Source organism: Rissa tridactyla, chromosome 4, assembly GCF_028500815.1.
Source record: "Rissa tridactyla isolate bRisTri1 chromosome 4, bRisTri1.patW.cur.20221130, whole genome shotgun sequence".
In the NCBI taxonomy this organism is placed as follows: domain Eukaryota; kingdom Metazoa; phylum Chordata; class Aves; order Charadriiformes; family Laridae; genus Rissa; species Rissa tridactyla.
In genome coordinates, this window is record NC_071469.1 from 1,833,983 (window position 1) to 1,846,393 (window position 12,411).

Below are 12,411 nucleotides of genomic sequence, written 5' to 3' on the forward strand. Positions count from 1 at the left end.
TGGCTCTGTTCCATTTTGCAAAACCAACAAGAAAAGTAATTCTGCGATTTCTGCAATTCAGATTGTTCCACGTTGTTCTGTTTTTTTTAAAAAGCCCCTATCATTTTCAAAATGTACCTGCCATTTACTAAGGAAAAACCAAAATGCATTAAATATAGTAATTTTATTACTGTGTACTGTGTATTGACCTTTCTCCTGTGTTAAATTTCCCCAGGAAGGCACCGATAGGAAGCTGCGTAGGAGAAGAAATGCTGAGCGAGACCCAGGTGGGCACTCTCACCGTTCAGCTCGACAAGTAGGTTTTGGGTCCAGGATCCTTTCGAAGCTGCTGGATGAAGGCTTGGCTCTTCCCAGAGTGATCCGGAGTCTGGCTGACATTTCATGACCCTCCGGTAGGAAGTGCTCTGCTTCCCTTCGGTGACACCGAGGAAGCTGCCCGAATCATTGACACTTTACCAATCTCCCGCAGGTTGAACGCGTTGCAGAGAATGACACCCATCAATCACACTGGTGTGCATCAGTTCATTCTCCTGGGGCTGACCACCCGCCCAGATCTCCGGGTCCTCCTTTTCTGGGCTTTCCTGGCCACGTACGTGGTCACCCTCTTGGGGAACTTTGGGATAATGATATTAATCAGGACCGATCTTCACCTTCACACCCCCATGTACTATTTCCTTGGCCACTTGGCTTTTGTCGATGTCTGCTATTCCTCCGTTATCCTCCCCAAAATGCTGGTGCAGATCTTGACAGAGGAGAAAACCATTGGCTTCTTGGAGTGCGCAGCCCAGCTCTGCTGCTTCGTCATTTTTGGGGTCACTGAGTGCCTCTTGTTGGCTGTGATGGCCTACGACAGGTACGTGGCCATCTGCAAACCCCTCCTGTACCCCACCATCATGAGCGGATGGATGTGCCGGTGGCTTGTCACTGGTTCCTATGCCATCGGCGTCTTGCACGCGGCGACGCACACCACTTTCATCTTTACTTTCTCCTTCTGCCGCTCCAATGTCATCAACCACTACTTCTGTGACATTGCCCCACTCTTAGCTCTCTCCTGCTCCGACACCCACACCTACGAGGTGGTCGTCCTTGCTCTCGTCAGCATAAACTGTCTCAGCACCATGACCATCATCTTTGTCTCCTATAGTTATATCCTCCCTGCTGTCCTGAGGATACGCTCTCCGGAGGGCAGGAGAAAAGCCTTCTCCACCTGCGCCTCCCACCTGACGGTCGTCACCATGTTTTTCGGGGCAATCTTGTTCATGTACCTGCGCCCCAGCTCCACCTATGCGTTGGATGAGAACAAGAGGGCCACGCTGTTTTACACCATCATGACCCCCACGCTGAACCCCTTGGTCTACAGCCTGAGGAACAGGGAGGTGAAGGCTGCCCTGAGAAGAGCAGTTGGGAGAAGGCAATGAGTGAAGGACGCTGGCGACCAGGAGAGTATTTCCTTATTGCTGTCATTGAGTGAGAGTCAAAATTGCACTGAAGTCTGCATGAAGGTGTATTGAGGGTAATTTCTTTACAATTTATCTCCCTTAATTAAAGGGAGAAGTCAGGCGACTGACACATTTTAGACATGTAACTTCTGCATGGCTGAAGTTGGGTGAGGTGACGCCCAACCTCATGCGCTGTCAATGGTCAAAGTGCAGTGAGCTGCCCCTCCACACAGCTTGATTCATCCTGTTTGTCTCATTTCTCTGTTCAATGGCTTCAAAGAAAGACAGATTGCACTGGGAGTCCTGGGGGACAACGGGATGACCATGAGCCAGCAGTGTGCCCTTGTGGCCAAGAAGGCCAATGGCATCCTGGCTGGCATCAAGAAGAGTGTGGCCAGCAGGTGGAGGGAGGTCATTGTCCCCCTCTGCTCTGCCCTGGGGAGGGCACAGCTGGAGCGCTGTGTCCAGTTCTGGGCTCCCCGGGTCAAGAGGGACAGGGAACTGCTGGAGAGGGGACAGCAAAGGGCTACCAAGATGCTGAGGGGACGGGAACATCTCTCTGATGAAGAAAGGCTGAGGGATTTGGGTCTCTTCAGTCTGGAAAAAAGACGGCTGAGGGGGGACCTTATCAAGGCTTGTAAATACTGAAAGGGGGGGTGTCAGGAGGATGGGGCCAGGCTCTTCTCAGTGGTGCCCAGGGACAGGACAAGGGGGAACGGGCACAAACTTGACCATAGGAAGTTCCATCTGGACACGAGGAGGAACTTCTTTGCTGTGAGGGTGGCAGAGCCCTGGCACAGGCTGCCCAGAGAGGTGGGGGAGTCTCCATCTCTGGAGACATTCAAACCCCCCTGGACGCGTTCCTGTGCCACCTGCTCTGGGTGACCCTGCTCTGGCAGGGGGCTGGAGGGGATGATCTCCAGAGGGCCCCTCCGACCCCCACCATTCTGTGATTCTGTGCACTGGATACAGGTTTCCAGACTGCTCAGGTTCAGAGGAGAACCCAGAAGAGTCAGAAACCCTTTTTCTACAGAGCATCTCTCGGAAACCCAGTGTTTACAGGGCTGGGTGGGAATGGGATAGACCTGAAGGCCTACAGGACATCATCTAATCAGTTAATAACTCAATCATGCAATTCTTCACTGTGGTTTCTCAAGCTATTACCTGTGGCCTGGCACTCTAACAAGGCTTTTTCACCAAAAACTTGGTTCCTGCAAGTGAAGTTGCAGGTTGAGTTCGAGGTGTTTGGTCCTTGCAGAGGTCACAGCGAGTGTCGGTGCTAATTTTCCTGGAAACATCTGGGCAACCTGAGCCTCACCTTTGCTGGCCCTAAAGCTGCTTCTCAGGCGATGTGCAAGTGTAAATAACTTAATGACATGTTGGGTCAATAACAACTGTTTCACCATTTTTTTTAACCATTAATGCCATATTTCCATGGCCCTTAAAGCCTACGAAGAAACAGACTTTCTGTGTAATACACCAAGAAGTTACGGAAAGGGGATTGATACCGATACCCTGGAGGTCTCTCTGTCATAGTATTAAGAAACAAATAACTTCAGGTAAAAAACACAAGTAAACAACTTGAAAGTTGGGAAAAAGAATGTTCTTGCTGAAGTAAATTTTCCACCCAGTCGATATTTCCTCGCACCCCCAAGAAACAGGCACCTCTGTATGTAATTCACATATTTTATATTATTTTATATTATTTTGGTGTATTTTATTTTATTTTATTTTATTTTATTTTATTTTATTTTATTTTATTTTATTTTATTTTATTTTATTTTTATATTCCTCTGTCATATATATAGAGAGGGAGATCGTACACACATGCACACATATATATGCTTGACAGAGGAATACAAAAATAATTGCATTTCTCCCAAAGGAAGGCTTCCAAACCATGTCTCAACAAAAGCACCTCGGAAGTCTCCGTGGATTAGAGACGAGCGTTAAAAAGCAATTAAAGCTGTCAGGCTGGACAGACCGAACGTGTAAGTGTCCTCGCAATCTGTCATGACTTAACGTGAAGTAAGGAAGAAAATCAGAAGCAAGATTTTAACCGCTGAGGAGAAGAGGAGACCCGGATTTGATTTATAGCTGAAACTTTAAGGTGATCCATAATTTTAAGGGGATATATATATATCAGCCTTGCAGAACATCATATATAATTCCTTGCAGGAAGCAAGAGGGCAGGAGAACGGCTTCCTCCTTCGGAGGCGAGGGGTGTAAAGATTAATTTGGTTGTCCTCATTATATCTTCATTAGCCAAACCAAGACGAGTTGCTCTCTTCACGCAAGAGCAATAAACAAGAGGGGAAGGAAAATCACAGGGCACATGAATTTTTTGAAGGTTATATTACCCGTTTTGTTTTTTTTTTATATATATAATTCTTTGAAGGTTATAATGCCAGTCAGCAGAGAAAACACCGGTTATAATCCATCTTTCTCTCTGCAGTGCTGGGGAATTGCAGAGGAGTTTGGTGATTTCCACAGGTTTTCCTGCCGTGTTTTTTCCCCCTGTAGCTTTGTCAATAAACGGTTGAGTTTTTCTGATGTACACACTTTGACTTTCCCACTATGAATATAAACCAGGCTCATTCATGCCAGTTTTACACTGATCTTTCTCCTGATTTTCCTGCTGGGAAAGCCGTACTCATTCCCCTAAAGGGATTTAGTCACAGTGTTTTCCGTGATCTTTGACTAAAAGTGGGCCCAGTTTGTCCAACAGTTTTCTTGGTTCGTCTTAAATATATATTTATGCTACAGCAGCTGCTTCTGGACCACTCCGGAGAGCTGCTCCGTATTTCTCACCAGTTTCTCGTGATGAAAAGTTGGGATGCATTGGTGCATTTCCACGTGTTTAAAATTCCTAAATCTGAATTTTAGAATGATGTTCTAATGACAAATTCTAGAATGACATAGGGAAAGATGTTATAAAGGGAAAGACTTGCTGTACCATCTTTTTTTTTTTAAAAAAAATATTTTCTTTTCTCTCAAATGGTGGCACCGTACCGTTTCCATACACTCCATAAAAACGTAACCCCAAATTAGCAAAATAAATTAAAAGTTATGGAAGAGTAAGGGGGATTTTCATTTTTTTTTTCTCTCTGCAGGAATGCCAGCAAAATAATCTTTTTAAAAAAAAATTCCACTGGGAAGGCGTCCTAAAATTTGAAAGGTTGTATTTTAGTTCAAATTCTGCGAAAAGTCTATTTTCATTATTGATATCACTAATTCGTTATAGGAATCCCCGAAGCCTTTCTTTCACTCTTTCTTATTAGAACTTGGGAGAGTTACACTGAAATGTGCTATATACTACACGTGTACAATAGGTAAATATACACACGTATCAGAACGAGTGAAAAATTGAACACTTGGCAGAATAACTGATACCGAAATAAAATTCCCGCTGTCTTGCCAAATTGTTTTCTGGTGAACGCTGATTTAAAACGAAACAAACCTCCGCTCCTGAGAGGGTTAGCCAGGACAGGCGCCGGGGATTGTTGGTCTTTTTCCATTAATTTATTATTTTAATTCCAGCTCCACGAACGTAACTTGCGGCGCTTTTGGAGAAGATGGCCGTGGCAAATCAAACCGAGCAAGTTACGGAGTTGACTCTTGCAGGACTGACGGATGACCCACGACTAAAAGGGCCTTTGTTCATCCTCTTCCTCCTCATTTACTTCATCACACTGGCAGGGAACCTGGGCATGGTTGCGCTGATCAGGAGCAGCAAACAACTTCAGTCACCCATGTACTTTTTCCTTAGCAATTTATCCCTCCTAGATGCTTGCTACTCATCGGTGGTGGCGCCGAGGACATTAATGAACCTTCTGATGGAGAAGAAAATCTCTCTGGCCGGCTGCGCTGCCCAGCTTTTTTTTTTCATAGGTTTTGGGACCACCGAGTGCTTCCTTCTGGCCGTGATGGCGTATGACCGCTACGCAGCCATCTGCAACCCTTTGCTTTACGCATCCATCATGTCTCACAGGGTCTGCATCCTGCTGGTGGCCGGTTCGTACGTGCTTGGCCTGCTGCACTCTTTGGTGCACACCGACTTCACCTTCAGCCTGCCTTTCTGCCGGCCAGCCAAGGTTGACGATTTCTACTGCGAACTCATGCCAGTTCTAGCGCTCTCCTGTTCCGACACCCACGTCAACAGGCAGCTGGTATTTGGCCTCGGGGGACTGGTGGAGATGGTGACCATCTTGGCCGTCGTGGTCTCCTACGCCTTCATCCTCTCTGCCGTCTCAAAGATCAGCTCTGCCAAGGGCCGGCAGAAAGCCTTCTCCACTTGCACCTCTCACCTGGCTGGAGTCACCATCTTCCACGGGTCTATCCTTGCCCTCAACTTCCGACCGAGGCCCAGCGACACCCTGAGCACGGACAAGACCTTTTCTGTCTTTTACTCGCTGGTGGTGCCCATGCTGAACCCCCTGATCTACAGCCTCAGGAACAGGGAGGTGAAGAATGCCCTGAGGCAGTTTGTCAAGTGGAAGTAGCCTTGGGACAATATTTATCTGCTGGGTTTGTGATAGAGGACACCATAGCTTCCCTTGACACCAAGGATTTTTGTTTCCCCACCCTATTACTCCGACTTCCAGGTTTGGTTTGAAAACATTTCCAAGTCTTGCTTTCGTTCTACTACCGGCTTGTGCTTGTCACCAGATACTGTAAACAGTCCGATTTATCTTCTGTATTTTATTGCATGTAGCTTTTTTTTCCCCTCCTCTTGTTCTTTTCAGACGTACACTGGACATTAGCTCCAGGCTTTGTGATAGGCCTGTCAAAATGCTCTTCCACAGCCACCAGTATCTCCCAGTTTACAGCTTAAGTCCTGCCTTATGACCTCTTTTATTCTCAGGGCCTCACTCCCTTATTGTTAAAGGGCAACAAATCTTTCCTGTACAAACTCCTCTTGCCCCAGGTGCTCTCGGTTCCAATCACACCCAAAGCCACATCTCTGCTGGCCACCTGGGCATCACACATGCCATTGGCAGCCTTTCAGAGCGAGTCATCAAGGAGGTCCTCCTTCACACAGACCTTCAGCACATGTCTCCCACCCTTTCCTGTGCCAGGGGACCCAGCAGGACCATGAGCCCTGACGCTGGCCCTACTTGCCCAGTGGCCCCACAACCACTGCCTTTCCCAGTAGGCACATGCCCATGCTGCCTTCTGCAAACACCTGGCAGCTGAATCACAGAATGGTTTGGGTTGGAAGGGACCTTAAAGATCATCCAGTTCCAACCCCCTGCTGTGGGCAGGGACACCTCCCACTAGACCAGGTTGCTCAACGCCTCCTCCACCTGGCCTTGAACATCTCCAGGGATGGGGCATCGACAACTTCCCTGGGCAACCTGAGCTACCGTCTGTGTCTTGAGCTCTACATGGACTTGTTTCCAAAAGCATTTCCTCCTTTAGACTAGATATAACGATGAAATTTTTTATGGTGATGGTGGTGAGACACTGGCCCAGGTTGCCCAGAGAGGTGGTAGATGCCCCATCCCTGGAAGCATTCCAGGCCAGGTTGGACGGGGCCCTGAGCAACCTGGTCTAGAGGGAGGTGTCCCTGCCCAGGGCAGGGGGGGGTTGGACTAGATGGCCTTTAAAGGTCCCTTCCAACCCAAACCACGCTATCATTTTATGATTCTTTAGCTTCTCCATGGATTGGATTTAGTTGAGCTCTCCTTTTAACCTCCTTTGACTTTACCATGCTGGCTAGTAACAAGCACAGAGAGAGGAAAGCAGCAAGCCAACCTCTTGGAGATGTTCATGCCAACTATTTCAGATCCTCATTTTCGGAATGTCTCCATCAGCGACAGGGGGATGCCAAACAACCACCTTACTCAACCACCTAGTAATAAAAGCAAGGGGATATTCATGAATCTCTTACTTTATCCAAGACCTAATGACCAAGTATGTTAGACTCAATTCCCTCCTCTGCTTGACGGTGAATCCCACCTTATATCTCACGGTTTCCCAATTCACATGGCCCACGTCCCTGCCGTTATGTTGGTGTGTTGCAACCCCTAGGCACAATATCGATGCCACTGATCATGAAGTGTCACAACAGCAGATAAAAAATTCCGTGGACTTTTTTTTTTTGATTCAATACTCCAACAAAAAAACCCAAATGAATTTGGAGAATCATGAAGCAAATTCTGAAATTCACTGAAAATCTCCAAGGGCAAAAAAGCCAAGTGCTTCCTCACGTTTATTCACAAACTCAGTGGTGGTCAAAACGTTTACCCAAGGTATTTGAAAGGCAAATACTTTTGCAATCTCTGCGCACTTGTTTGGAGGGCTGTGGCCAGGCAAAGCCCCCTCTGACTTGCTCGAGGGTGGGCAGCAGCTCTCTCTCCTTTAAGCAAGAGGAGATGCAACGTTGAGCCCACAGCGGCTCTACTGCCTGCCCGGCTGCAGAGAATACCGTACGTGTTGTGTTTCTATATTATTTGTGCAAGAGTGATGGCGACGAGCGGAAACTACCTTTTCCAGAGTATTTGGAGGTAGTTTTCCATGCAGAACCATTGACTGAGCACCCCAGTCCCTGGCTGAGCACCCTACAGACGTACAGATGGAGGGGCCGCGCTTCCCTTCTGCTTTGTGAATTTACCTCCGCTTATTTTTTCCACCTCTACTGCCATCAGCTAGAGAATTGTCTCAGCACTTTCAGATAGCTCAGATGTGAAAAAAACAAAACAAAACATTTTTTCTGGGCCACAAATAACGTATCTACTGAAAATATCTACGACATTACTTCAGTACCCAACCTCTGATCTGGCTCATGCCTACTTCAAGAAGTCTATAGAACTAATCTGAAGTTTTGTTTCATTTTTCCGGTGTCATTTTTTCTGCCTCTGCCTCTTTTCCAGCAAACAAATGGGAGCGAAGGGACACAATCAATTAGTGTACCGAGCCTGAGTTGCATGGTGCTTGTCTTGGAGGACAAAACCCAGCTTGGCTGATTCGCAGAAACTGCTGGAACTGCAAAGCCCTGATTCAAAATAAACATCCATTGCCAAAGTCACGCCATATCCCACATATATAGACACGCCAAGGACCTATGTATAACTTGTACCTTTCTGAGGAGACCGGTTGAAGTCACGGAGTGCTATTTGTTCAGGATACCCAAAGTTTTGTTTCAAGAAAGCTTTTTAAAATTCATTTTAATGAGACTAAAATAGAGTTCTCAATTTGTTTCTGCTATGCCTAAAAGCTAGCCAAAATCCACAATATGATATGGCATAACTTTGAGACTAATCCTGCCGGCATCAAAGTTGCCTCTGAAAAAGTATCTTGCAGTCTTCCCTGCTGTCATTTGCAGAATTATAGAAAACTTGCCAAAAATACTTTTAAAGCCAATATTGTGTTGAAGTTCCTATAGATCTACCAAAATAGCTGGTGTGCCTTTCAGATGAATGTGTTGATTATGTTCAGATAAACCTGTTTTCTGCTTTATACAAGGCGCCTCCAAATTCAAATTTGCACGACAGTCAAAATTAGCACGCGTTTTGAGACGCTATCGTAAGACGTGATGACCGTGGAGGATTGGGTTGATTGGGTTTCAGTGTCAGCTGAGTCCCTGCAGCTCTCTGTGCCCATCTAATTAATCCGTTTAGAACTAAAGTAGAGGAGTTTGAACTTAAAGCCCACAAATTTACACATCCCCACGATTATGTCTTACAACTATGGAAAGGAAAATACAGCACGGTGTGCCCCACAGTCTTCCCCCACCGTTGCATCCGCACAAGACTGGGAAAGAAAATGCTAACTTTTGGGAAGCTAAAATCAAATTTAAACTTTATTATAAGCCCTGCCTCCTTGAGACCAAAGAACTACTTGCTCATGACAGTGGCAGACCCTCCCTCCCCATTTCAACGCAGACGAAGACTCTTCATATGTCTCATAAGAGCTTCTTTCACCTCTCTGTTCCTCAGGCTGTAGATGATGGGGTTCAGTAGGGGGGTCACTAACGTGTAAAACACAGCGGCCACCTTGTCTAGGCCATTGTGGGTGGTGCTGGGCTGCAGGTACATGAAGAACCCTGTCCCATAGAACAAGGAGATGACCATCAGGTGGGAGGCACACGTGTTGAAGGCTTTGGACCTGCTCTGCACCGAGCGCATCCTCAGAACGGCGGAGAGGATGTACAGGTACGAGATCAAGATGATTCCGCTGGTGCTAATCCCATTTAGGCTAACGAAGGCAAAGATGACCTTCTCCCTGAGAAACCTGTCGGAGCAGGAGAGCTTCAGCAAGGGGCCGATGTCGCAGAAGAAATGGTTGATTACGTTGGAATTGCAGAAAGGTCCCCCAAATGTGCAGCCAGTGTATATCGCTGCGTAAAGAAAGCCAAGGAGGTAGGACGTTGAGACCAGCCAGACGCAGACCGTCCTGGGCAACAAGACCACATACCGCAGCGGGCTGCAGACAGCAACGTAGCGGTCGTATGCCATTATGGCCAAAAGGTAGCATTCCACAATGCCGAAGAAAACAAAGCTGTAAAGTTGTGCCACGCAGCCGGTGAAGGAAATGTCTTTGTTCCTCGAGATGAAGGACACCAGCATGTTGGGCATGATGACCGTGGAGTAACAAGCATCGGTAAAGGACAAATGGTGGAGGAAGAAGTACATGGGGGTGTTGTGCAAGTGTGGGTTGGTCCTAACCAGGGTCATCATGCCAATGTTCCCCAATAGGGTGAACACATAAATGAGTAGAAACACCCCAAAGAGCAGGAGCTGAACGTCCGGGCTCTCGGCAAGTCCCAGGAGGACAAATTTATTAATTGTGTGGTTAGAGCTGATAAACATTTTCTTCCCTCACTTGTATCTGTGATAAAAAGAGGATATGAAAAAATAAAAGAAGAAAAAAAAATAGAACATCTCCTTCCTACACTTGTCTGGTTGAAATGGTTCCTTTGATAAATAAATATTCACTGATTACACTGAGTTCTCTCTTGGAAAAAAAGCAGCTTTGTCTAAATCAAGTATTCCTATGGAAAACACCGACTCTACTAAATAATATTTCACCACAAGTGCAAACAAGCCATATACCATTAGAGATGTGGGTATCTGTATGTCCATACGTCACGCACAGTACAGCTATGGCTTTTGGAAGACAATGCCATTACATTCACCGACGTCTTCCTAAAAAAATTAGACCTGATTACCTTATCACTGAAAATATTTAAAAAGACATTGTAGAAAACATAAGTTTGGCAAATGTCTGATGACAGTAAATATTCATCTAAACAGCTGCTTTTAAGAATTATATTCCAGTTAGCCTTTCTGTGGACTTTTCTGCAAAAAATGCCGTGCTTGAGAAATGCAAAGCGTTTACACCCTGTTGCTCATGTTAATGAAATACTTGCTTTACAAGAAAAAAGGACATTGATCTCCCCTGTTTTAGGCACTGCTCTGAGGCATCTGTCCTCTCCGTTATCTAAAGAATAAAGCCAGGTAACACAGATCATAGAATCATAGAATCATTTAGGCTGGAAAAGACCCTTGGGATCATCGAGTCCAACCATGAACCCCACTCTACAGAGTTCTCCCCTACACCACATCCCCCAACACCACATCTAAACGAGTCTTAAACACATCCAGGGATGGTGACTCCACCACCTCCCTGGGCAGCCTATTCCAGTGTCTGACCACTCTTTCTGGGAAGAATTTTTTCCTAATGTCCAGCCTAAACCTCCCCTGTTGCAGCTTGAAGCCATTCCCTCTTGTTCTATTGCTAATTGCCTGTGAGAAGAGACCAGCCCCAACCTCTCTACAGTGTCCTTTCGAGTGGTTGTAGAGAGTGATGCTAGAGATGTAGGGAGATGTTACCTGCTGAGGCAAAAGGAAGAAAAATATCAAAATGAGAAAGCATAGAGTTTCACTTTTGGACCATATTTCACTCCAAGCAATCATCAGTTTAACTGCCACGTTTTGGTATATTCTGATACATTTTCTAAACCCAAATTGTACGTTTTTTGGTTTTCAGTTGAGGCGTTTAGAGAAGAACAGGGAATGAGTTGAAGCAATCCAAATGTCTTTTTTCCCCCCTCTCCCATGACTGGATACTTAAAACTATGGATTTATTCTAGCACGTGTGTTTTCAGAGTTAAAAAAAATAATTCGATCTTTATTCCCCTTCAGTTTGAAAGAAATTTGTTTCGGAAGACAACTCAGAGGAACCTCGTAAGCATAAAAACCATAAACCTGGAGCAAGAGAAAGTCACAGTCCCAGTGAAATCACAAATTACACAACATTAATGACCTCCAGACATTTTCCCTTGGCTTTTAATTATAATCCCAGTTTTCAAATCACATTTATCAAATTATTTTATATCATTTACAATGGATAAAATTCATGTTGGTAAGTTTGTGATTTATACCTTTATGAGCTCCAGCACGCCGAAATATCCTAAAACCACAGGCATTAAGTTAAGATGCTTACTTGAAAACAGTTAATTTTAAAACTTGCTGATTCCAAAGGCTGATTTGTTAATGACTATATATTTGAAATGTTGCATTCCCTTATAGCAAAATAAGACTTGTCCTTACTTAACGCTTGCATAAATCAGTTCATCTTGCTTTAAGTTTCCTAAGTAAAAGAAAAACAATTTGCACAAGCCATTACTCCCTTTTATTATAAAGAAAACCTACTTTGGTAAGGCTGTTTTCCGACAGAGCCCAAAAAAAGAGGACATGAGGATGTGAAGGAGAAGACTCACTGCCTAAAGGCAGTCTTGGCATTAGGGCTCCTCCGGAGCCTTTGCTTTTATTGAGTGATGGGAGCCAAGGGTTTATCCCGAATGCAGAGGAGAACGTCTACGCATCCGCTTAACCTCTACTAACCACCTGATGTAGAGAGAGACGTGCTCCTTCCCAGGCTCCAATAGCTTGTGGGTGATGGGGCTATAAATACGGTCCCTTGTGGACTCCTGGGAGAAAGCCCCCAGGGTTTCTTGTGGCAGGGT

The 12,411-nt window shown here is 45.6% G+C and overlaps 3 protein-coding genes across 3 annotated transcripts; 2 read left to right on the forward strand and 1 right to left on the reverse strand.

The window, feature by feature from the left end:
• Nucleotides 1–476: 476 nt before the first annotated feature.
• On the forward strand, nt 477–1,418 carry LOC128909645 (olfactory receptor 1019-like). The gene has a single exon (XM_054201596.1). The coding sequence runs from the start codon at nt 489–491 to the stop codon at nt 1,416–1,418; it is 930 nt and encodes a 309-aa protein (XP_054057571.1). The 5' UTR covers nt 477–488.
• Nucleotides 1,419–4,999: 3,581 nt separating this feature from the next.
• Nucleotides 5,000–5,941, forward strand: LOC128909646 (olfactory receptor 1102-like). Its single transcript, XM_054201597.1, has one exon. It carries the CDS (start codon nt 5,015–5,017, stop codon nt 5,939–5,941), a length of 927 nt encoding a protein of 308 aa, XP_054057572.1. The 5' UTR covers nt 5,000–5,014.
• Nucleotides 5,942–9,316: 3,375 nt separating this feature from the next.
• Nucleotides 9,317–10,252, reverse strand: LOC128909634 (olfactory receptor 1020-like). Its single transcript, XM_054201578.1, has one exon. It carries the CDS (start codon nt 10,250–10,252, stop codon nt 9,317–9,319), a length of 936 nt encoding a protein of 311 aa, XP_054057553.1.
• Between the last annotated feature and the right edge of the window lie 2,159 nt (nt 10,253–12,411).